Here is a 25,205-nt window from a genome sequence, read left to right as displayed (position 1 = left end):
CAGCCCAATTCAAATAAATTCTGTGAAAAAACTGTGTGATCTAAATGGTTACAACACCCATAAATGAATTCCTTGAGGGGTGTAGTTTCCAAAATGGGGTCACCTCCGGTGGATTTCCATTGCTTTAATACATCTGGGGCTCTGCAAATGCGATATGGCACCCGAAAACCAATCCAGCAAAATCTTGACTCCAAAGAACACATAGCGCTCCTTCCCTTCTGAGCTCTCCCATGGGCCAGTTTATCACCACAAATGGGGAATTGCCGCACTCAGGACAAATTGGGCAACAAAATGGGGTATTTTATTCCTTGTGAATATAAGAAATTTTGAGCCAAAAGTACATCTTGGAAAAAAATGTCATTTTGTTAATTTCACAGCCCAATTCAAATGCGTTCTGTGAAAAAACTGTGGGGTCAAAATGGTAACAACACCCATAAATGAATTCCTTGAGGGGTGTAGTTTGAAAAATCTGGTCACTTTTGGGGGATTTCTACTGTTTTGGCACCTCAACACCTCTTCAAACCTGGCATGCTGCCTAAAATAAATTCTAATAAAAAAGAGGCCCCAAAATGCACTAGGTGCCTCTTTGCTTCTGAGGCCTGTGTTTTAGTCCATGAGCACACTAGAGACACATGTGGGACATTTCTAAAAACTGCAGAATCTGGACAATACATATTTAGTAGTGTTTCTCTGGTAAATCCCGACACTTCGGTAACGTTTCTGTGGTACATACAGCAGAGCAAGCGTAATCTCGCTGTAATCTGTCATTTACAGCGTGATCTCGCGAGATTATGCTTGCTCTGCTGTGAGTACCACAGAAACATTACCGAAGTGTCTAAACACTTAAGTAACGTTAATGTGTCAGTATAAGACATCACATACTGATCTAGCAGGATCCCTAGGCGCTGAATATATGAATGGAGAGAAGTGCATGACGCTGATTGGTCAGCGTCATACACTCCTCTGTACGACGCCCACTTGGTCTAAAGTAAAAACACGCCCAGTTGGGCATTAAGAAAATAATTAGCAGAATGCTAAAATCGCTCCTAACGTGGTGAAAATAGATAGTTTTTCTAAATAAAAAGCACTGCTGTCACCTACATTACAGCGCTGATCTCCTTATGTAAGAGATAGGGCACTTATAATGTGGTGACAGAGCCTCTTTAAATTCAGAAAAATTCAATTTTTTCTAAATTTTCGCTAAGTTTTGCAATTCCTTTCACAAATAAACACTGAATATATCGACCAAATTTTACCACTAGCATAAACCCCAATGTCTCATGAGAAAACAATCTCATAATCGCTTGGCTAGGTATAAGCATTCCTAAGTTATTACCACATAAAGTGAAATATGTCAGATTTAAAAAATGGGCTCCGAGCCTCAAGGCCAAAACAAGGCTGCATCCTTAAGGGGTTAAAGACCAAAGACTCGAGAGCCCTTTGTGATTTGGAGGCCCTTAGCATGTGGCACCGTAGCCTATAAGCAGCAGTAGATGCTATTAAAAGGGTATTCCCATCTAAGACGTTTATGGCTTATCCACGAGATAGGCCATAAATGTCTGATAGACGTGGGTCCTAACTCTGGGACACACATCTAACTCAAGAACAGAAGTCACCCAAGCCTTATACCAACCCACCTGGTAACGTGGTCTTGGCTTTTTCTGTATCTCCCAGCATAACCAATCTAGAAAGCCGCACACACATGCCCAGCCAACTCTCCATTGATTCTGTGCATGGATGTCACGTGAACACGGTTTCCGAGATAAGGTCAAACAATTCACCCTTTAAAATTTTTATTTTTGCCAGTTGTAATCGTTAAAGGCGACCTGTCACTGGGTCATATAAGTTGAACTAGTTTCATGACCTGAATAGCGCTGTCTCCCTCATTCCAGCACTCCTTAAAATGCAGAGAAAAAAAAATAAAGAAAAGCGCACCCACACTGACACCAACAACTGATGCCACACGGAACTGCAACGCTTGAAAAACGCAAAACTGAAACGTTCATGTGAATCTAGCCTTATTCTGTCTCAAAAAGTGTCCATGTTTAACCCGCTGACCAGTGACAAAAATACGTTTTCGAGGTTGGCAGTTCAGAGTTAGGGTATGTTCACACGGCTTGGCAAAATACGTCTGAAAATACGGAGCTGTTTTCAGGCGAAAACAGCTCCTGATTTTTAGAAGTTTTTGTAGCAACTCGCGTTTTTCGCTGCGTATTTTACAGACGTTATTTGAGCTGTTTTTAAATGGAGTCAATGAAAAACGGCTCCAAAAACTTCCCAAGAAGTGACATGCACTTTTTTGCGGGCGTCTTGTTACGCGCCGTCTTTTGACAGCGACGCTTAAATAACACCTCGTGGGAACAGAACATCGTAAAACCCATTGACCGCAATGGGCAGATGTTTGTAGGTGTAATGGAGCCGTTTTTTCAGCCGTAATTCGAGGCGTACAATGCCCGACTTACGTCTGAAAACAGTGCGTGTGAACATACCCTAATGGCTATCAAAATAGTCTTCCAAGAGACTAAGTGCCAAGACACAGGATTACAAAGTGGCTGTGACAAAGAAATAAAATACATACAATTTTGGAGGGCAGGCAGGTGCGCCTTCTTCTTTCTTGAACTTAAATATAAATCGTATACACCGGTCACATGGGTTAAACTAGAACACAATAACCTGCTGTTATCGGGCAAAAGGAAGATAGTGACAGCGAATAATTGGCAGGCCAACCAATAAGTACATTTTGCATTTGGGTTCTTGGAAAACAATGTGACAACCTCTGTGGTAGCTGCGATGGCTTGTCACCCTGCTTTCCTAGAAGGGGGGAGCGAAAAGTATTATCAGTGTAGTCACTGCAGTATGTGTGTACACTCGCTAATTTACGTTCCGGTCCCCCGTCGTGCTGATTATGAGATTTTAATAGATTTTTATAGCGCTGGCTGGGACCAGAATTCTAGTTGCACAGTCTTTCTTGATGACGATACGATTCTTGGTCATGTGACCGGCCCCGCTGTACTCTATATAATCGATGTGCAACTAGACTTTCCGTCCCCCGCCAGTGCTATAAAAATCAATTAAAATCTCAGTCAGCGCTCAGTTAAACTATTGGTGGCTAAAAACTGGAAGTCAGTCTCGGTCCCGTCCTTGAGAGAGATTATAGAAAAGGTCTCATCCCATTGTGTATATGAAAGATTATTTGCGCTCCGACAGAACAGAATGAGTAGGTTTAAAGCCCAGTGGCTGTAAAGGATCTGCCAGGCACAGCTTCGGGGTTAACTCCCTTAATTAATCAGTCAGCACCTGAATCTACATCCCTGAGACTGACTCCAGCTTCCACCACTCAGGCTGGCAGGCTTAGGAGTGGGAGAGCCTATCGCAGCCTGGCCAGACTCAGCTAGCTCCCGCCCTCTGTCTATTTATACCTGCATTTCCTGTTCCTCCTTGCTTGTTATTCTTTTTCGTGTGGTTTCCTGGCCCAGCTACAGCTCCTTCTATTTTGTTCCTGCTCCATACAGACCCTGGCTTACTGACTACTCTTCTGCTCTTCGTTTGGTACCTCGCACACTCCTGGCTTGACTCGGCTCGTTCACCACTCTGGTTGCTCACGGTGTTGCCGTGGGCAACTGCCCCTTTCCCTTGCTTGTATTCCCTTGTATGTTTGTCGTGTTTGTCGTGCACTTACTGAGTGCAGGGACCGCCGCCCAGTTGTACCCCGTCGCCTAGGGCGGGTCGTTGCAAGTAGGCAGGGACAGAGTGGCGGGTAGATTAGGGCTCACTTGTCCGTTTCCCTACCCCCCGGTCATTACATAATAACAAGCCCATACCTAGTCTACCCTGGTCCCTGACACCACTATGGACCCCCGTGAGACCCTGGCCCAGCAAATGCAGGGTCTCTCCCTACAGGTCCAGGCCCTGGCTCAGAGGGTCAACCAGCCTGATGCTACCTTGGTAGTTCCCCTCACCGCACCTCTTGAACCCCACCTCAAGTTGCCCGACCGGTTCTCAGGGGACCGGAGGGCTTTTCTCTCCTTTCGGGAGAGTTGTAGGCTTTACTTTCGTTTAAAGCCTCATTCCTCAGGTTCTGAGAGCCAGCGGGTGGGTATAATTATGTCCCGGCTCCAGGAAGGGCCCCAAGAGTGGGCCTTCTCCTTGGCTCCTGACGCCCCTGAACTTTCCTCCGTTGATTGTTTCTTTTCTGCTCTCGGACTTATTTATGACGAGACTGACAGGACTGCCTTTGCCGAGAGTCAGCTGGTGACCTTACGTCAGGGTAAGAGACCTGTTGAGGAGTATTGCTCTGACTTTAGGAAGTGGTGCGTAGCTTCTCGGTGGAATGACCCTGCCTTAAGGTGCCAGTTTAGGTTGGGTCTGTCGAATGCCCTGAAAGACCTGCTAGTTAGCTATCCCTCTTCTGACTCCCTAGACCAGGCTATGGCTTTAGCGGTACGACTTGACCGACGTCTCAGGGAACGACAACATGAACGTTTATGTGTTTTCTCCTCCGACTCCCCCATGATGCCTCCCGAAGTTCCGTTGCTTCGTTCCTCCAGGAAAGACTCAGAGATACCTATGCAACTCGGGGCCTCCGTGTCCCCCCAACAACGTAGAGAATTCCGCAGGAAGAATGGTCTCTGCTTCTACTGTGGGGATGACAAGCATCAAGTGAACAACTGTCCTAAGCGTAAGAATGCAGCCAGAGAACTTCCGCGCCTAAGTGATCATCGGGGAGGTCACTTGGGCGCACAGGTATTTCCAGTAAATAGGAAACGTACTAAGATCTTGCTTCCCTTTCAGGTCTCTTTTGATGGTAGGTCTGCTACCGGCAGTGCCTTCGTGGATTCAGGGTCCTCTACTAATATTATGTCTGTGGAATTTGCTATGTCTCTTGCTATGCCTCTGATTGATTTGCCTAAACTTGTCCCGGTAGTGGGTATCGACTCCACTCCTCTTGCTAATGGTTATTTTACACAGCATACCCCTGTTTTTGAAGTCCTTGTTGGCTCAATGCATTTGGAGCAATGCTCTGTACTGTTGATGCAGGGATTATCGTACGATTTGGTTCTAGGCCTTCCCTGGTTGCAGTTGCATAATCCCACGTTTGACTGGAATACTGGGGAGCTAACCAAATGGGGTAATGAATGTTGTACGTCATGTTTTTCTGTTAATTCTATTTCTCCCCCTGAGGAGGCGAATACGCTACCCGAGTTTGTTCAGGACTTCGCTGATGTTTTCTCTAGGGAGGCCTCCGAAGTGTTACCTCCTCATAGAGAATACGATTGCGCTATCGAATTGGTACCAGGAGCTAAGCTTCCTAAGGGTAGGATATTTAATCTCTCTTGTCCCGAACGTGAAGCCATGAGAGAGTATATCCAGGAATCCCTGGCCAAGGGTTACATTCGTCTCTCTTCTTCTCCGGTAGGTGCTGGCTTCTTCTTCGTGGGGAAGAAGGATGGTGGTCTTAGGCCATGCATTGACTACCGTAGCCTGAATAAGGTCACGGTAAGGAACCAGTATCCCCTTCCTTTGATTCCTGATCTCTTTAATCAGGTTCAGGGGGCCCAATGGTTCTCTAAATTGGATCTACGGGGGGCGTATAACCTTATTCGCATCAAAGAGGGGGATGAGTGGAAGACTGCGTTTAACACGCCCGAAGGCCATTTCGAATACCTCGTCATGCCCTTTGGGTTGTGTAATGCCCCTGCGGTCTTCCAGAATTTCATAAATGAGATTTTGAGAAATTACCTGGGGATATTTCTTGTAGTGTACCTTGATGACATACTGGTGTTTTCCAAGGACTGGTCCTCCCACATTGAGCATGTCAGGAAGGTGCTCCAGGTCCTTCGGGAAAACAAACTGTTTGCCAAAACCGAAAAATGTGTGTTTGGGGTACAGGAGATACCATTTTTGGGTCAAATCCTCACTCCTCATGAATTCCGCATGGACCCCGCCAAGGTTCAGGCTGTGGCGGAATGGGTCCAACCTGCCTCCCTGAAGGCGTTACAGTGTTTTTTGGGGTTCGCTAATTATTACAGGAGATTTATTGCTAACTTCTCGGTCATCGCTAAGCCTCTTACGGACCTCACTCGCAAAGGTGCTGATCTCCTCCACTGGCCTCCTGAGGCTGTCCAGGCTTTTGAGGTCCTTAAGAAGTGCTTTATCTCGGCCCCGGTGCTGTTTCAGCCCAACCAAATGGAGCCATTTATCGTGGAAGTTGACGCATCTGAGGTGGGAGTGGGGGCTGTCTTGTCCCAGGGTACCAGGTCCCTCACCCATCTCCGCCCCTGTGCCTACTTCTCCAGGAAGTTTTCGCCAACTGAGAGTAACTATGATATTGGCAACCGCGAACTCTTAGCCATTAAATGGGCATTTGAAGAGTGGCGCCACTTCCTGGAGGGGGCTAGACACCAGGTAACGGTCCTTACCGACCACAAGAATCTGGTTTTCCTAGAATCTGCCCGGAGGCTAAACCCGAGACAAGCTCGATGGGCGTTATTTTTTACCAGATTCAATTTTTTGGTTACCTATAGGGCTGGGTCTAAAAATATTAAGGCTGATGCACTGTCGCGTAGCTTCATGGCCAGCCCTCCTTCGGAGGAAGATCCTGCTTGTATTTTGCCTCCAGGTATAATCATTTCCTCGATCGATTCTGATTTAGTCTCTGAAATTGCTGCTGCTCAAGGTTCAGCTCCCGGGAACCTTCCTGAGAACAAGCTGTTTGTTCCCCTGCAATTCCGGCTAAGGGTACTTAGGGAAAATCATGACTCCGCACTATCTGGTCATCCAGGCATCCTGGGTACCAAACACCTCATTACCAGAAATTATTGGTGGCCTGGGTTGCCTAAAGACGTTAAGGCCTACGTCGCCGCTTGTGAGGTTTGTGCTAGGTCCAAGACTCCCAGGTCCCGACCAGCGGGCTTACTGCGTTCGTTGCCCATTCCCCAGAGACCTTGGACACATATCTCCATGGATTTTATCACCGATTTGCCTCCATCCCAAGGCAAGTCGGTGGTGTGGGTGGTGGTAGACCGCTTCAGTAAGATGTGCCACTTTGTGCCCCTCAAGAAACTACCCAACGCCAAGACGTTGGCTACCTTGTTTGTCAAACACATCCTGCGTCTCCATGGGGTCCCTGTCAATATTGTTTCGGACAGAGGGGTACAATTTGTTTCATTGTTTTGGAGAGCCTTCTGTATGAAGTTGGGGATTGATCTGTCCTTCTCCTCTGCCTTCCATCCTGAAACCAATGGTCAAACGGAGAGGACTAATCAATCTCTAGAACAATACTTAAAGGAACAGTGTCATCACAAATTATTTTTTTATATGTTAAAGATGTTAGTGCTTTATTAAAAACGTTTATATATTAATTTGTGTGTTTGTGTTTTACTTTTTCTTATTTTTACACTTTTTCTTCCCTATGGGGGCTGCCATTTTTTTTCCATTTCTGTCTGTGTCGATTAACGACACATACAGACATGGAATACGGCAGCCACAGTCCCATAGGGACTGCGAACGGCTCCCGTCCCATTGACTTCCGTGTACGGCGTCTGTGTGGGAACTGCGCATGCGCCGCTCCCACACAGTCCAATTTGAAATGCGCTCCGTCCGGCGCCATTTTCCTGTGGACCGGAAGTCGCGGCCGGACAGTAATATTACTACTTCCGGTCGCGGCTTCCGGATTTGTGCACTTGGACCAGCGGCAGCAAACGGAGCGGACGGGCCGGAGGGAGCCGCGGCGGCAGGAGCAGGTAAGAGATTTCAATGTATGTTCGTGTTTGTGTGTGTTTACTACTGTATGTAAACCTACTACACTGTGTGTTAGCTCAAAAAATGGCGACACACAGTGTAGGAGGTTACACCGTTCAAACCCCTCGTTTATCCCGGCACTAGCCAGGATAAAGGAGGGGGGGATGCTGAGAGCTCACTAGAGCGAGGGCTTTTAACCCAATGTTGCAATGCTGCAATTTTGGGAATAGCTCCATCTAGTGACCAAAAATCGGTAGTATTATAAATTTAGAATTAATTTATAATATTTCCTGACTCGTGAAAAAAATAAAAAAAATTTGAACAATGTTTAATCACCCACACACTAAATGTTTAATTTAAAAAAACAAAACATGTTTTTCTGGCAACACAATGCCTTTAAGGTGTTTTGTTTCTGACTGTCAATATGATTGGGTCTCATTCATTCCCCTCAGCCGAATTTTCCCTTAATAACCGGGTCAGTAACTCGTCAGGGGTCTCTCCCTTTTTCTGTAATTTTGGGTTTAATCCACGGTTCTCCTCCGTTTCACCTGGTAGTTCCAACAATCCCGAGGTAGAGGTCGTTCATCGGGAACTGTGCACAGTCTGGGCCCAGGTTCAGAAGAACCTAGAGGCGTCCCAGAGCGTACAAAAAACTCAGGCTGATAGAAAACGTTCTGCTAACCCCCTGTTTATGGTCGGGGATCTGGTGTGGTTGTCGTCTAGGAACTTGCGTCTCAAGGTTCCGTCCAAGAAGTTTGCTCCCCGGTTTATTGGGCCCGTATAAGGTCATTGAGGTCCTCAATCCTGTCTCCTTCCGGCTGGAGTTACCCCCGTCTTTTCGTATACACGACGTGTTTCATGCCTCCCTCCTTAAACGCTGCTCCCCGTCCTTGGCTCCCTCGAGGAGACCTCCTGTTCCCGTCCTCACCCCTGAGGGGGTGGAATTTCGAGGTGGCCAGGATTGTGGACAGCAAGATGGTCCAAGGCTCCCTCCAGTACCTGGTCCATTGGAGAGGTTACGGGCCCGAGGAGAGGACTTGGGTACCCGCCCGGGATGTTCACGCTGGGGTATTGGTCAGGAGGTTCCACCTGCGTTTCCCCAGTAAGCCTGGTCCGGTGGCCCCTCATAAAAGGGGGGGTACTGTAAAGGATCTGCCAGGCACAGCTTCGGGGTTAACTCCCTTAATTAATCAGTCAGCACCTGAATCTACATCCCTGAGACTGACTCCAGCTTCCACCACTCAGGCTGGCAGGCTTAGGAGTGGGAGAGCCTATCGCAGCCTGGCCAGACTCAGCTAGCTCCCACCCTCTGTCTATTTATACCTGCATTTCCTGTTCCTCCTTGCTTGTTATTCTTTTTCGTGTGGTTTCCTGGCGCAGCTACAGCTCCTTCTATTTTGTTCCTGCTCCATACAGACCCTGGCTTACTGACTACTCTTCTGCTCTTCGTTTGGTACCTCGCACACTCCTGGCTTGACTCGGCTCGTTCACCACTCTGGTTGCTCACGGTGTTGCCGTGGGCAACTGCCCCTTTCCCTTGCTTGTATTCCCTTGTATGTTTGTCGTGCACTTACTGAGTGCAGGGACCGCCGCCCAGTTGTACCCCGTCGCCTAGGGCGGGTCGTTGCAAGTAGGCAGGGACAGAGTGGCGGGTAGATTAGGGCTCACTTGTCCGTTTCCCTACCCCCCGGTCATTACAGTGGCAAAGGTGGACTGACATGTTCCCAGGTTGAGGCAGCTGAAGGTAACTGGGGGTTTCCACACTATGACTATAGTTGGCGCTGTGGTTAATATTGGTGTAACACAATAAGGGATCTAAGAATGTTCTACTGAAATTTTCCTTGTTTCCCTGTCCCTCCCCTTCCCTTCTCACCTTCCCTTCCAAGTTTGTATTTTCATTTTGCCTACCTCAGGTGTACTGGATGGTATTATTTTGTTCTTTGATCATCTTATGGATGGTACATTTTATATGCATATGTACAAAAGTGTTTTTCTGTGTTTAAAAACCAATAAAAATTTAATGTTTAAAAATCTCAGTCAGCGCGACGATACTTTTTAATCCTCACATAACCCCTCTAACAATTTGAGAAGGGAGAACAAATTATGGAGTTATGACTACTGTTTTTGGATTATTATTTCACGGGAAATTTAGACCTGGAAAGAGTTTTGCCTATTGCAGTTGTTGAAATTAGGTCAAGCTGACTGAATGGTTTTCAGAAACCCTGGATTTCCCCTTTAAGTTCACAGACTGAAGTCCTTTGAAATACCTGTGCAGGAAATATTAGGTTACAGTAAGCAGATCAGGGGAGTTGTGTGCAGAGTTACATGCAATAAACCATAAAGGGTGACCTAAAATTAGCCACTTGTTTGGATAAAACATGCATCGTTCCATGGTAACAACAGAATGTCGTGTCTTTTTTTACGTCAACGGTGAATCATAAAACAAACCGTAAAGTGACAGCCTGTGATCAATACCTTCACGTGACTAAACGCTGGATACAATTCTGGCCAAATAAATCACATAGGCGTTATCTGTTCACATTTCAATTTCATACAGAGGCATATGGATTTTTCTTTCAAATTCCCTATTAATTAAGAGATTAAAAAAAATCCTGACATGCTCAATCGGACACCATATTACAGAGCTATTCTCCACTAGTAACATTTCTTCTAAGAGAGAGTAACCCTGTGATGATGTCGTAGGGACTTAGTTTGCCTCCGTAAGCCTAAATGTCTCTAGCATTTGAACAGAAAAAGTATAAATAACTACCCTATGGTCAGCCTAAGGTCAAATGGTGCGGCACTGATACATGGCCAATAGCCGCGCCGGCACCATGTTCAGACGGCCTCTTAATGGCCATGCGTTGTTGCGGGTAAAACTGCTCCTTACCTGCAAAATCGTGCGGCCCATAAAGGGTGTATACATTAAAGAGGCTCTGTCACCAGATTTTGCAACCCCTATCTGCTATTGCAGCAGATAGGCGCTGCAATGTAGATTACAGTAAAGTTTTTATTTTTAAAAAACGAGCATTTTTGGCCAAGTTATGACCATTTTTTTAGTTATGCAAATGAGGCTTGCAAAAGTCCAAGTGGGTGTGTTTAAAGTAAAAGTCCAAGTGGGCGTGTATTATGTGCGTACATCGGGGCGTTTTTAATACTTTTACTAGCTGGGCACTCTGACGAGAAGTATCATCCACTTCTCTTCAGAACGCCCAGCTTCTGGCAGTGCAGATCTGTGACGTCACTCACAGGTCCTGCATCGTGTCGGACACATCGGCACCAGAGGCTACAGTTGATTCTGCAGCAGCATCAGCGTTTGCAGGTAAGTAGCTACATCGACTTACCTGCTAACGCCGATGCTGCTGCCGAATCATCTGTAGCCTCTGGTGCCGATGTGTCCTCGCTCGTCTGACACGATGCAGGACCTGTGAGTGACGTCACAGCGTGATCTCTCGAGAACACGGCTGTGTCTGCACTGCCAGAAGCTGGGCGTTCTGAAGAGAAGTGGATGATACTTCTCGTCAGAGCGCCCAGCTAGTAAAAGTATTAAAAACGCCCCGATGTACGCACATAATACACGCCCAGTTGGACTTTTACTTTTAAACACACCCACTTGGACTTTTGCAAGCCTCATTTGCATAACTACAAAAATGGTCATAACTTGGCCAAAAATGCTCGTTTTTTAAAAATAAAAACTTTACTGTAATCTACATTGCAGCGCCGATCTGCTGCAATAGCAGATAGGGGTTGCAAAATCTGGTGACAGAGCCTCTTTAAGAGTCATTTTATCCGCAACAACTCGCGTGGTTTACACGGTCCGTGCCTTGCCTGTAGCCTGGAAAGGAAAAAAAAAGGACATGTCATTATACGGACTGCAATTGCGGTGCGGGCTCTTTGAAGTCAAAGCACATCTTGCATGGTCCATGATTGCAGACAGTCCTCGGATGACACTCTGCGGCCCGTCACGGCTACGGTCGTGTGCATGAGGCCTAAAGGTAGCAATACATGTTAAATTACTGTTGGGCGAACGCCAAGTTATTTAACTGTTGGGCCTGACTACTCACGACTCCTCTTCCAGTGACTTATCTCTTAGCCAATTAAAACTCAACATGCCCGATCCCTTTTTCATCCGGCATATGCTGTCTGATGGCCTAATATAAATTAGATTGCATGGAACGGAAACACTGGGAGCAGGAAAACACTATGGCTATGTTCACACTGAGTTTTTTGCAGGCGGAATTTCTGCCTCAAAATTCCATTTGGAAGTTTGAGGCAGATTTTCATCTCCCTGCACGCCGATTTTTGCGGTGTTTTTAGCCCGCGGCCATTGAGCGCCACGGGCATAAAACGCAGTGAAATACGCTTTCTCTGCCTCCTATTGATGTCAATGGAAGGTCAGAGGCGTAAACGCCCGAAGATAGGGCATGTCCCTTCTTTCTCCCGCGAGACTGTTTTACTGCTCGGGGGAAAAAGACGCCTCCGCCTCCCATTGAAATCAATGGGAGGCATTTTAGGGCTGTTTTTGACGAGTTTCCGCGTCAAAAAACTCGTAAAGAAACTCAGTGTTTGTTGCAGGCAGAAAATCTGCCTCAAAATTCCGTTTGGAATTTTGAGGCAGATTTTGCTCTGCCTGCACGCTGATTTTCGCTGCGTTTTTCGCCTGTGGCCATTGAGCGCCGCAGCAAAAATACGCTTTCTCTGCCTCCCTTTGATGTCATAGGGAGGTCAGAGACATATTGAGCATATCGCTTTTTTTTCCCGCGAGCCGTTTTTTCCGCTCGCGGGATAAAAACGCCTCCGCCTCCCATTGAAATCAATGGGAGGCATTTTCGGCCATTTTTGGCGCATTTTCTGATGCGGTTTCCGCGTCAAAAAACGTGTCAACAAACTCAGTGTGAACTGACCCTTAGGGACCATTTGCAATACAAACATGGGAAAAGTACAAACAACACTCAGGCAAGGAGTGGGAGGGCAGAGCCCTTTTTATAGTCCAGGGTGCACAGGGGTAGGGTAGGGAACTTTTAGGCACTCCATTGCACACTCCAGGAACGGAAGGCCGCACCAGCCGGGGAGGAGGACGTCGGCAGGTGGCCAGGAAGTCGCGGGCCGATCGCCGAGGGTGAGCAGCAGCGGTCCGCGACTGCAGCCATAACACAGACTGCCACCATACACGACAAATTATGCAAGCAATCCGACAACATTTATCTCATGTCTATGACCAGTGAGTTATTGCTTGCTGATCGCCCCCATACACATTAAATAAATTGTGAAGTGCAGGTGTCTTTCTGCTGTTAGGCCCCTGTTTTGTTTATAAAAAAAAAAGGTCTGACAACCGAAAAAAACAAACGCATTTTGGTAATATTTAGATATTTCAAACTCCTATATTTTTTTTAAAACCTTTTGAAAAATAGACGTAAAATCCTTGTGTGGTTCTGATTAATATGAGGCCTCTTATGCGTCGCTGACATTTACGTGTATTCACAGGTGACAAGCCATAGGTGTGTAGAATCACAAAATGCTGAACAGATGTGTCCTGTTCACAGCTGCTCCGAAACAAAGAAGAATATCCAGGAACCTCCACCTTCCCTGATGTAAGCAAATCACTACAGTGTTAACAGGATGTGAATAGTGTCAACACTTGAAAGCAAGTCACTTCTAACACATGGATGGCAGTCACCAAATGAAACTCAATTGCCATAAAGTAAACCCTCACCTTTGGAGACACTTTAAATAATACACTAAGGAAGTGTATAAATAGCAATTTCCTAGCATAATTGTTCTGCAAGTCCATATGGCAGAATACAAGCTGATGACCGTGTGCCAGTATCAGGAGGCTCCCGGAAAGCTTATTATTTTCTATCAAGTTAAAAAAATATATATGTTTAATAGTTCTATCTGGCGGCGTATTACTGTACAAGCCATGTGTTTATCCGCATGCTGCAGCACATGTTACACATGGAAATCGGCGCATGCTACGGATTTTCAAGCTCGTTCTGTTGCGGATGTTCGCAGCAGATTTCTACTTTTTCCAGTAGAAGGGGTAAAATCTGCAGCCAAATCTGGACGTAACGGATTCTACTGCGAAAATGCTGCAGAATATACACAACAAATCCGCTATGTGTGTGGGTACCCTTAAAGTCTGGAGTTATCACCCAGCTTTCCTAGGCTCCAGAGTGGCAAATCTGCAATGTCATATCATAGGGGCAGGGGTGCAATAAAGTGAATGTTTACAGGTCACCTATATCCTTTTCTTTTTGGGTTTATTGCATATTGTAACTCTGCTGAAATAAGTATTTGGAGGACTTGTCACCTGTCCAAAAAACAGCAACTGATTGCCGGCACCGACAGATTCTGCCGTGTTTTTTTTTTGTTTTTAACCCCCAGCGTTCGAGATATTGGCGACATTAGTGTTGGTGCAGAAACTGCAAATGAGGCATTTGACTGTCAAGTAGGCGGTAAACACCGCTCACTTGCCAAGAGGTAACCACCCTTTTTGACAGTCAGACATAATTTGCATATTGGGCACCAAAACTAACAGCATTGATATCTCAGGAACAGTGTGGCAATAAGAAAGGATCTGTGAGGCGCCGTCAATCTAACTGAGGTGTCAGCTGCCGTTTTTGGACAGATCCCCTTTTTTAAAGGATTATATGCAATCTGCTAGTAAAGGCCGTTCTACACGGGTAAAAAACAAGCGTTCATATAAACGCTTGTTCCCGATCATTGCCCTGTGTAAACGCTCGTTCATCAGCTGATTGTATCTTTTACGCAGCAAGGAATATTATTGTGGTCGGCAGCACATCTCCCCGTGTAAACAGGGAGATGTGCTGCCGACATAATAGAAAGGTATGGGGACGAGCGATCGTAGGAACGATCCCCCATCCCCGTAGCACTGTTCCTTTTGAAAGGAGCAAACAAGTGTCGATCAACAAGCTGCCTCGTTGATCTGCGCTCGTTTTTACAGCCCATATTGGGCCGTGTAAGAGGACCTTTAGAGCATGTAAGCAATTCGAGGGCCAAGTCCTCTAGAGGGAAAGGCACTGGGAAAGCCCTCCAGAAGTTGTGCTGCAACAGTACACTGGGCGATTATCGGGCAGACAAGCGTTGCCGATAATTGCCCTGTGTAAACAAGCGTTGCCGATAATTGCCCTGTGTAAGGCCCCATGCACACGGCCGTGCCCGTAATCACGGCCCGCGATTGTGGGCACGGCCGGCTGCCACCCGCATTTTCGGGCCCTGCTCCCATTACAAGCAGTAAATTCTGTAATTCTAATTTGACATTATGTTTTGTATATTGCAGGCTCATGTAGAGACCTCCTTCAGTAAACACCACTATGAAGTGCCATATAAAGTGCAATTAATCAAGTAGCCATGAAAATGGAAAGTTACGAGATTAATTTTCAATCTACACCTCGGCTTGATCCGGCCATTTTCACACTAGAAGGACTAACACAATGGCCTGCCTATTGTTTACGCAGAACAAAACATCCTTATATGCATTTAGTTCTTATTCCAATCATCTAATCACAGTGCGCTCTGTTTGGGGGTAAACAAAAGAGGACAACGTGTACCCTGCAAGAGTCATGTACACCGTGTCTACTGAAGTAAGCCATATGCTGGAGGTGGAGTCTCCTTGAGGCAGAACCTGTTGAGCAACCATAGGGACTAATTCTCCTCGGTGCTGACACTTTTTATTACTTGGCAGTGAGAGGAAGGAGACAGTCAGAGCTGGACTCTGAGAGTGCTGTGTCCTCCTTGGGGTATATAGGGCTGTAAATATAAGCCTATATACTCCGACATATGGGGGAAACATAGCATGTCCTATAATGGAGACAGAAAACCTCATGTGTTTGGTGAGAATAAAGGGCACAGAAGTGTCACTGGCACTGGAGTCTTCCTTGAGCTGGACCTTTACCAAGAAACGGGCATTCAGAAAGAAAAGTAAGTGGCATGGTTGGGTCTTGTATGGTGGAGAAGTATTGCTATATTATAAATATTTTGTCTGGTGATTGACAATGGAGATTATATATATATATATATATATATATATATATATATATATATATATAATTTGCAAACATCTTGAGATCCAGGTACTGTAGAAAGGAGGGACATTTAAGGTTCTGAATTTGCAAAAGAAACATGTGCCATGCTCTGAAAATACCTGGTCACACACAGACCAATAACCCTAGGCAATATTTGGTGTTTCAGAAGTTGCAACTGGCCATATATTTCCCCTTCAGCAGCCACATGGCCAACCATGTATTACATGGATGAGCTGGGTCCACTAGAGCGACAGACACTTTGTTAGTAGCTGTTTGATCTAGCTTATAGAAGGGGTTCCTGAGAATCGCAACGATGCCCATTTGCCTTAATAGGGTATATGGAAGGGGGTTGTTACCGTGAGACCCCCTTATAATGACATGTATAGATAGGTGTTATCCTCACTTGTGTGATGACATTATCTTCATATGCATGGACCGACTCAGCCTAGCAGTTGGATGAGTTATACCATTGAACACGGTCATGGTTGGAAAGTTGTTGCAGACACGTCCGTAGGGAATATCGGTGGTCAGCTGAGGTTACCACTATGCTCACCAATAAAGAAACGTTTATCTGACTTCTTTTACGCAAATAAGGTCAAATATATGTGGTAGACAAATGAATAGCGCAAGTATTTACCATCCTGCATTAAATGTTTCCTGGCACAATAACCCTGTCCCCCTATATTTTCTATACTGAGGACAGTGTGTTGGTGTTCCTTTGTTTGAGACTAATTTTCCACTTGAAGGTCTGGTAGATCATTAATGAAATGTAATTAGTATTCTTAGCGAAGGAATTTACACTGTTGTACAAGTACAAAGGGCAATTTTACCACCCACAAAAGCAAATATAACACATAAAGGCCCTTTTACACCGGCCGATAAGCGTCCGGTACAGCGAGCGCCGATCAATGAGACATCGTTGATCGGCGCTCGTTTGCTCCTGTCACACGGAGCTATGGATGGGGATGAGTAGTCGTTACTCTGATCGCTCGTCCCCATCCATAATTATCATGTCGGCAGCGTGTCTGGGAGATGTGCTGCCGACAACGATAATATTTTAGTTTTTTAAAACGATCCGACGAGCAGATGATCGAGCGTTTGCGCGTTCATCTGCTGATCGCTGCCCTGTTTACTGCCCTGTGAAATCAATGGGGACGAATCCGGTACCAATGCTTTCCATTTGTCTCCATTGTGTAAGGGTTCCGTCGTTTTGACGGAATTGATAGCGTGGTCGACTGCGGTATTGATTTAGTAAAAAATACAGAACCCTTGCACAACGGAGACAAACGGAAACCATTGTCACTGGATTTGTCATCATTGAAATCACGGTTTTCCGTTTGTGTCCGTCAAAGCTCCGTACCGACGGAAAGCTCAGACGGAACATCGGAACGGAGCTCTAGCACAGATGGGAATGAAGCCTAAGACCACAGTATTTATTAAGAACTACAGTCTCATTGTAATGTACCTTACATTGGATCAGAATACTGTTAATATACGCTTGTCCATATGGATTGGGTATCCAACATTCATCATAGATGTATCCAACCAGAGGAGTATACTCCTGTAGCATTCAATATGATGACACCAGTGTAAAGGAGCAGCGTCGGACTGGGGTTCCTTTGGGCCCACCAGACGAGATGATTCTGAGGGACCACCCTCTATATAGAACATGTACATGTCCACCGTTCATGTAATCCTAGTCCTTGTTATCATTGTACACACGGGACGTATCATCAATGAGGTCTCTTAGGTAATTTGTGAATAATAGCAGAAGAAATAGACCCTAGTGCCAAGTGATTGGCTCCAAATGGGGTTGTCTTCTGATGGACTGTTAAAGGGCCTTTTACAACTACTGATATTCAGCCGGTGCAGCCAGCGCCCATCAACGAAACATCGTTGATCGGCGCTCGTTTGCTCCTGTCACACGGAGCAATGGATGAGGACAAGCGGTCGTTACTCCAATCGCTCATCCCCATACAATATTATTAGGTTTACACAGGGACATGTGCTGCCGACAACAATAATATTTTACTTGTTTTAAAACGATACGACCAGCAGATGAATGAGCGTTTGCTCGTTCATCTGCTGATCGCTGCCCTGTTTACACAGGGCAACTATCAGCAACGAGCAGTCTACGACCGCTCGTCTGCCCGATAATCACCCAGTGTAAAACCCCCTTAAGGCCCATCATTGTGTTAGAGCCTGGGCCCACTGGAGGATCCTCTAGTTCTCTGGTGGGCCAGTCCGCCATATACCCTTGTATGTATGTGATATCCCTACCCCGGTGGTGCTTGTGTGGGTAGCACCCTGTGTCTAACTGAGGATGAATTCTTGCTGCTGTCTGCGGACCAAAGGTATTTAATTGAATAAAATAATAATTCAGCAACATCATATTGTCATTTAATAAACTGTTTTGACTGTTTGCCACTAAGTTAAAGAGGCTCTGTCACCAGATTTTGCAACCCCTATCTGCTATTGCAGCAGATCGGCGCTGCAATGTAGATTACAGTAACGTTTTTATTTTTAAAAAACGAGCATTTTTGGCCAAGTTATGACCATTTTTGTAGTTATGCAAATGAGGCTTGCAAAAGTCCAAGTGGGCGTGTTTAAAAGTAAAAGTCCAAGTGGGCGTGTATTATGTGCGTACATCGGGGCGTTTTTAATACTTTTACTAGCTGGGCGTTCTGACGAGAAGTATCATCCACTTCTCTTCAGAACGCCCAGCTTCTGGCAGTGCAGACACAGCCGTGTTCTCTAGAGATCACGCTGTGACGTCACTCACAGGTCCTGCATCGTGTCAGACGAGCGAGGACACATCGGCACCAGAGGCTTCAGTTGATTCTGCAGCAGCATCAGCGTTTGCAGGTAAGTAGCTACATCGACTTACCTGCTAACGCCGATGCTGCTGCAGAATCAACTGAAGCCTCTGGTGCCGATGTGTCCGACACGATGCAGGACCTGTGAGTGACGTCACAGATCTGCACTGCCAGAAGCTGGGCGTTGTGAAGAGAAGTGGATGATACTTCTCGTCAGAGCGCCCAGCTAGTAAAAGTATTAAAAACGCCCCGATGTACGCACATAATACACGCCCACTTGGACTTTTACTTTTAAACACACCCACTTGGACTTTTGCAAGCCTCATTTGCATAACTACAAAAATGGTCATAACTTGGCCAAAAATGCTCGTTTTTTAAAAATAAAAACGTTACTGTAATCTACATTGCAGCGCCTATCTGCTGCAATAGCAGATAGGGGTTGCAAAATCTGGTGACAGAGCCTCTTTAAGCAGTGGCAGTGCTGTTGGGCAACTACCTATCTTGTCTCCTCCGCTGCAGCAATCGCTTACTTAGCGCATGAACATTTTGTTATTTGGGGCATGGTGGCTATCTAATGTGTTGGGCTGCTTCATTACTTTTTGTAATCTCTTATTAGCTGGAATAGATGTTCTTTTGACTATTTATTTAGCTTCAACTTAGGCTATGTTCACACGGAGTATTTTGGGGGAGGAATATCTGCCTCAAAATTCCGTTTGGAACTTTGAGGCAGATATTCCTCTCCCTGCACGCCGATTTTCGCGGCAATTATCGCGCCGTTTTTCGCCCGCGGCCATTGAGCGCCGCGGGCATAAAACAGCGAGATATACGCTTTCTCCTGCCTCCCATTGAAGTCAATGGGAGGTCGGAGGCGGAAGCGCCCGAAGATAGGGCATGTCGCTTCTTTTTCCCGCGAGGCAGTTTTACTGCTCGCGGGAAAAAGACGCCGACGCCTCCCATTGAAATCAATGGGAGGCGTTCTCGGGCCGTTTCTGCCGAGTTTTGCAACGCGGTTTCCGCGTCAAAAAACTCGGCAAAATACCCCGTGTGAACATGGATCCCATCATAAATGTAAAATAATAGTTGACTGGATGTTCAGGTATGCCATACATGTGAGCTAGCATGATTAGCTTGCGTGTTAGCACCTTATAATATACTGTTTATATGTCAGATAAAGGTCTGCTTGACGTTATAATAGAAATCTTTCCTGTGTCCAGCACCGGGTAATGATTAAAGAAGGAGCTAAGCTACAAATTACCATTCCTAATGAGGTGTGTCGTCGTCCCCCTTTGACGTCACCCAGAGCTTTTCCTGCCCCCAGCTATGGTGTCATAAATGAATTACCCTGCCTCAGCAAGTGACCGCACGGCTCCGGCTGGGCACAATTGTGGGAAAATAAAGTGGCTTGCCCTGATACAACTTACTTATCAGATAGTTTTGAGCATCCACTCCATTAAGTCCATTAATAGTCCACTTTAGATGGGATTACACTATTTTTTTTTTGTAAATTATTTATTTATTTGAGAAAAATTGTATAGACGTATTTATTAACACTATCTTAGATACCAGATAGATTCTGTAGGTATCGGGCTGTGGTCAATTTCTAATATAAAGGTGGTCTCATAAAGACAACTACTCTTTTTAAATGGAGTTGGCCCCACGATCAACTGATGTATGACTTATGAAACCCCTAGTGAAGTCCCCCGAAGTTCCCCGAATGGCCGACCATGAAATACATGGACGAGCGATGTCTGCCAGAGCGAAAGTGACTCCTTGTTAGCAGCTCTACTCTTCATCTAATGGAGGGCGGAACCCCTCTATAAAATCCATGAGCAAGCAGTTAACTGGAAAGCTTTGACATAATATTAGAACATGAAAGGGAAAGGGAAGTGTAAGGAAAAAGGGTTAGTTCCCATAGCTGCCAATCAGATTGTTGCTTTTATTGTACAAAGAACCTCTGACAACTGAGAGCTGGAATTTAATTGCTTTCTATTGAACTTTTCCACTTCCTTTGCACTCTGTTTACACATTCCCAGAACTTTAGTACTTTAAAGGAAATGTGTCACTAGAAATGTTTTTATTTTTTTTCAGTTAAACAATTATTATTTAAGTGATTTCACATTCAAGTCAGGAAATATTATAAATTAGATTCTAATTGATAAAATTTCCATGTGCTGGGCACTAGAGGGAGCAGTTCCCAAAATTGCAGCATGGTCAATGTGGTAAAGCAACCTCATTGATTTATGCTGCAAATTTGGGGTGGACACACTCTCTCTAGTGTCCTCACACAATCCCCCCTCCCTTCTTCTGGCTAGTGCCACGAGAAGGAAGGGTTTGAATCCTCAAACCTTCTACACTGTGTGTCGCCATTTTCTGAGCGACTGCGCAGTGTAGGAGGATTAGATACAGGGCTCAGCAGACAGTATCACACGAATATAATACACACCTCACATACACAAACATAAATTACCTGCCGCCTCCGCTGGTCTACGCTCCTATTCCTTGCGCCTGAACATATGGCCGGAAGCCGCGGCTGGAAGTCGTCATCTGACTGTCCGGCAGCGGCTTTCGGTCCACATGAAAATGGCTCCGGATTTCGCTCTGCGAACGAGCTTCGTTTTGGTCCGTATGGACCGTCAAAAAATAGAGCATGCCCTATTTTGGGCCGGCCGTACAACTCCCATAGAAGTGTATGGGGCTGTGTTAAATACGGCCGTCACTTGGATGTGATCGGAGTGATGGCCGTGCTTTCTGCCGCTCGTTCTCTCCCCACAGTGCGAAATGCATAGGAGGAGGAGGAGGAGATTATTTTTTTTGCTGTAGGTAGTGCCACAGCCCCTTTGTAGATATCACCTCCCCTGTAGATAGGTCCACTGTAGCTCACTGTAGGAGCAAGATCCTTCTAACCGGGGATTCCACTCCTAGATGGACCCCCTGATGTCACTATCCATATATGGACCGTGACATCAGGGGCAGAATCCGCGGCCAGAGGTATTCCTCTCCTACAGGGAGCTACAGTGGCGCTATCTACGGCGGGGGGGGGGGGGGCGGGTACCATTTTCGGGGGTGTGTGCTTACCTACAAAGGGTCTGTCTGGCACTACCTACAAGGGGGCTGTGTGGCACTATCTACAAGGGGGCACTGGGGCGCTATCTACTGGGGGCACTGGGGCGCTATCTACAGGGGGCACTGCGAAATCAACCAAAGCTGTAGTACACGGTTCAATGGTTGTGAGGACATAGCAGAGAAAAAGTCAGAAACCAATGCAAAGCACCTGAGGGATCAGACAAAGCTCTCTATGCTCTGAAAGCAAGAGAAAATGGTCACTTGGCGATCATGTGACCTTATTGTGGGTGTTCTTATTGGTTTGGGACCCAAAAAAATTGATAAATGAAATTCATCCATTTTTAAAACGGGCAGTGAAAAACTGATGCAAAGCGGGTCACAATCGGCTGTTAAAAACGGAAACACGGCCCAGAACGGATGCATAACGGCCGAGAAAAATAGTCGGACTCTGTCGTGTGAATAGAATCAGGAAGTGAAGAGGCTGACTCTCAATTACATTCACTGCTGTAGATTTTTATCAGGTCAGAGTGAGGGTATATGACCCAACTGAAGGGAAGAATTCAGATAAAAAGGAATAACATATATATATATATTGGGGGGATAGATATCGAGTGATAGAGAAGCACTCCGGGTGTTCTTTTCTTTCTAAGTCCTGTAGCTGCTCATAGTTAATTGGTAGCTTGTTTTTAAGCTCTGCTCCATGCAAAATACTCTCAAACATACCTGCAAGCCTCGGTAAGGAGGACTTGGTGGTGGGAGTTGTTTGATTTTGGATGAAGTATGCCTTTAAGTAATGTGTATGAAGAAGTGTTTGATTCTTTAGTGCTAGCCTGTAGCTAGAAATGTCGTTCTGTTACTTTTCTGTTACTAAAACAAAAGAAAAAACCCTACTTCCCCTGACCTTTACTCCTGAGGTAACTGTCACACACCCATTCGAACGTCATCTTTAATGCTTTCTTTGAAAAAATATAATTATTTTACTTTGACACTGACCTTACAATGGCGTTGTACTTTAAAAATATTATTCCGATTGTAGCTAAATCACTGTATGGACAAGACAAAATCCTGATATCTGAATATTGCAAAATTTTGTGTCTTTGGTTGTGTATAATACATGGTTAAAGGTAGCCAATCATAATTCAGCTCTCATTTTTCAAAAGTCCTTTTGAAAATGAAAGCAGTAATCTGATTGGCTGCTATTGACACCTCCAATTTTGCTTTATACATCTGAACGCGGTCTAATATTTATAAACCAGTGCATACAAAGGATATGTTACTTCCACCAACCAACCAGATTCCACTTCAAGGACAGGGAACTAAAGACAGGCAGAGCTATGTTGGGTTGCTCTAGACGACGTCTCCATTTTTGCTTATCTGCACTAGTTTTATTACGTGACGCCTAGTGTCATCCCAATTGTCTCCCAATCTGACACCTTTGTGACTTCCTCCACTCTAATACAATCTTTGATCAGGGCTGCGTTGTGTAAAAGTTATTTCATTCTCTTTTGTCTTTCACAGGTATTACAGTCTCCGTTCCAGTTAATGAAATTGTCAACGTTCGTCCCGGTGACGGCAAACCAAAGACAAAGAGGATCAATGCCCCGAGTAACGAATTCACAGGTAAGGCCCACAGATGGCAGGAAATAGAATGTCTGTCCTCCCTGTATTTCCTCTATGTAAATACCTGTAATTAATTTGGCCATGGAAGGCGAAGGAGATGAATCGTTCTCTTAAGTATGGGAACACGTCACAAAACTCTATGACAAGCTGCCGTTCAACCTTATTGGCTGCTGTCGCCATGAACGTTGTCTTATCTGCAGTTAATTATTTCTGGATTGTCGTCCTGTTAGGGACCTGTTTGTCAAGCTGTCACATGACGTTACGTGGAGTTACCAGTGTGATCCCTTATTGGTATGTGGCTCTCGCTGGTTAACCTTTTTATTGTTAGAACCTGGGTATATCCTTTAAAGGACGGGTGTCGCGAAAAAAATACATTTTTATATCAATTTGCTTTTAGTGTTTTATTAAAAAAAAAAATATTTGTGTGTTTGTGTTTTACTTTTTTTTATTTTTTAACTTTTTCTTGTCTATGGGGGCTGCCATTTTTTTTTCCATCTCTGTATGTGTCGATTAACGACACATACAGACATGGAATACGGCACATACAGCCCCATAGTAAATGCAAACGGGACCCGTTCCATCCACTATGCTGTACGCCGTCTGTGTACATACACAGTCCAAATTGAAGGTCTTCGGCCGAGCGCCGTCCGGCGCCATTTACTTGTGGACCGGAAGCCGCGGCCGGACAGTGAAATTAGTAATTCCGGTCGCGGCTTCCGGACTTGTGTTCTGAAGCAAGCGCTTGGAGCGGAGGGAGCGGCGGCGGCAGGAGCAGGTAAGTTATTTCTGTGTATGTACGTGTTCTACTGTGTGATTACCACTGTATGTAAACCTACTACACTGTGTATTCGCTCAAAAAATGGCGACACACAGTGTAGGAGGTTTGAACGTTCAATCCCCTCCTTTCTCCTGGCACTAGCCAGGATAAAGGAGGGGGGATTCTGTGAGCTCACTAGAGCGAGTGTGTATTCCTAAATTTTGCAACATAAAGCAATGTGGTTGCTTTACCACATGCCAATGCTGCAATTTTGGGAATTGCTCCATCTAGTGACCAGCACTGGGAAATGTTATAAATTAGAATCTAATTTATAATATTTCCTGACTCGTGGAAAAATTAAAAAAATTAGAACAATGTTTAATCATTTATACACTAACTGTTTAACTAAAAAAAAATAAAAAAAATTTCTAGCTACACATTCCCTTTAAAAATCACACTGTGAAAGAGAAAATCGCCATGCTATATTTCCTGGAATATTCTAATTTTCTAATTTTCTCTTGCTCTATACAACAAAGAGCTTTGAAATTGTTCTGATACCTCTGTAAAGTTATTTATATTCTGTTTTGTTAACTTTGTAAGCTTTGTTTCTGCTTACTTGTATGTACGATTCGATTTTTTTTTTATAAAAACGAATGTGACAAAAAAAATCACACTGTGGTCTTTTGAAGGGTGGTCACAGACCCCTTTAAATTAGTACATCAGATAGGCTAAGCTGGTACTACAGCACCTGCTGAATGGCCCCTAACCTACTACCACAATGGAGTGCGGGCTATATGCTAATGACATGGCAGCCAAGATGAACCATATGGCGGCTTCCACAGCAAATTATCTAGTATGGAGATCTAAATGTGCTCAAACAATGAGCCGAGAGGGCCTACCCTTTAGCATATAGCATGAATATAACTGTTCAGCAGATGCAGTAGCGCCAACTGGCTTGTCTTAACTAGGGGATCAAACAGGTGTCCTAATTTTCAATGGGTCTATTGGGTTTGTTCATACTACCATAACCTCCTCGGAGAGTACGGCCAACGCTTGTTCATTCCCCCCCCCCCTTCCCATCCTCCAGCCAGTTCCCCCACCCTTGTTTACTGACTGTGTGAGTCCTGAGACATATCAGAGGATCATTTTGATTGAATTTCTCCT

The 25,205-nt window shown here is 45.3% G+C and overlaps 1 protein-coding gene across 1 annotated transcript in view; it reads left to right on the top strand.

Annotated features, from left to right (window-relative positions):
* Positions 1-25,205, top strand: part of LOC142659313 (ceramide kinase-like) — a 50,703-nt gene that overhangs the window by 8,269 nt on the left and 17,229 nt on the right. Inside the window, exons 2-4 of the mRNA XM_075835329.1 lie at positions 13,225-13,331; positions 15,041-15,681; positions 23,183-23,284. Of these exons, the coding sequence (XP_075691444.1) occupies positions 15,567-15,681; positions 23,183-23,284 (217 nt within the window). The 5' untranslated portion in view covers positions 13,225-13,331; positions 15,041-15,566. The remainder of the gene's footprint in view (positions 1-13,224; positions 13,332-15,040; positions 15,682-23,182; positions 23,285-25,205) is intronic.

This window comes from Rhinoderma darwinii, chromosome 8, assembly GCF_050947455.1.
Source record: "Rhinoderma darwinii isolate aRhiDar2 chromosome 8, aRhiDar2.hap1, whole genome shotgun sequence".
NCBI classification, from domain to species: Eukaryota; Metazoa; Chordata; class Amphibia; order Anura; family Rhinodermatidae; genus Rhinoderma; species Rhinoderma darwinii.
The sequence above is the reverse complement of the archived record's forward strand: the minus strand, read 5'-3'. Positions and strand labels throughout refer to the sequence as shown.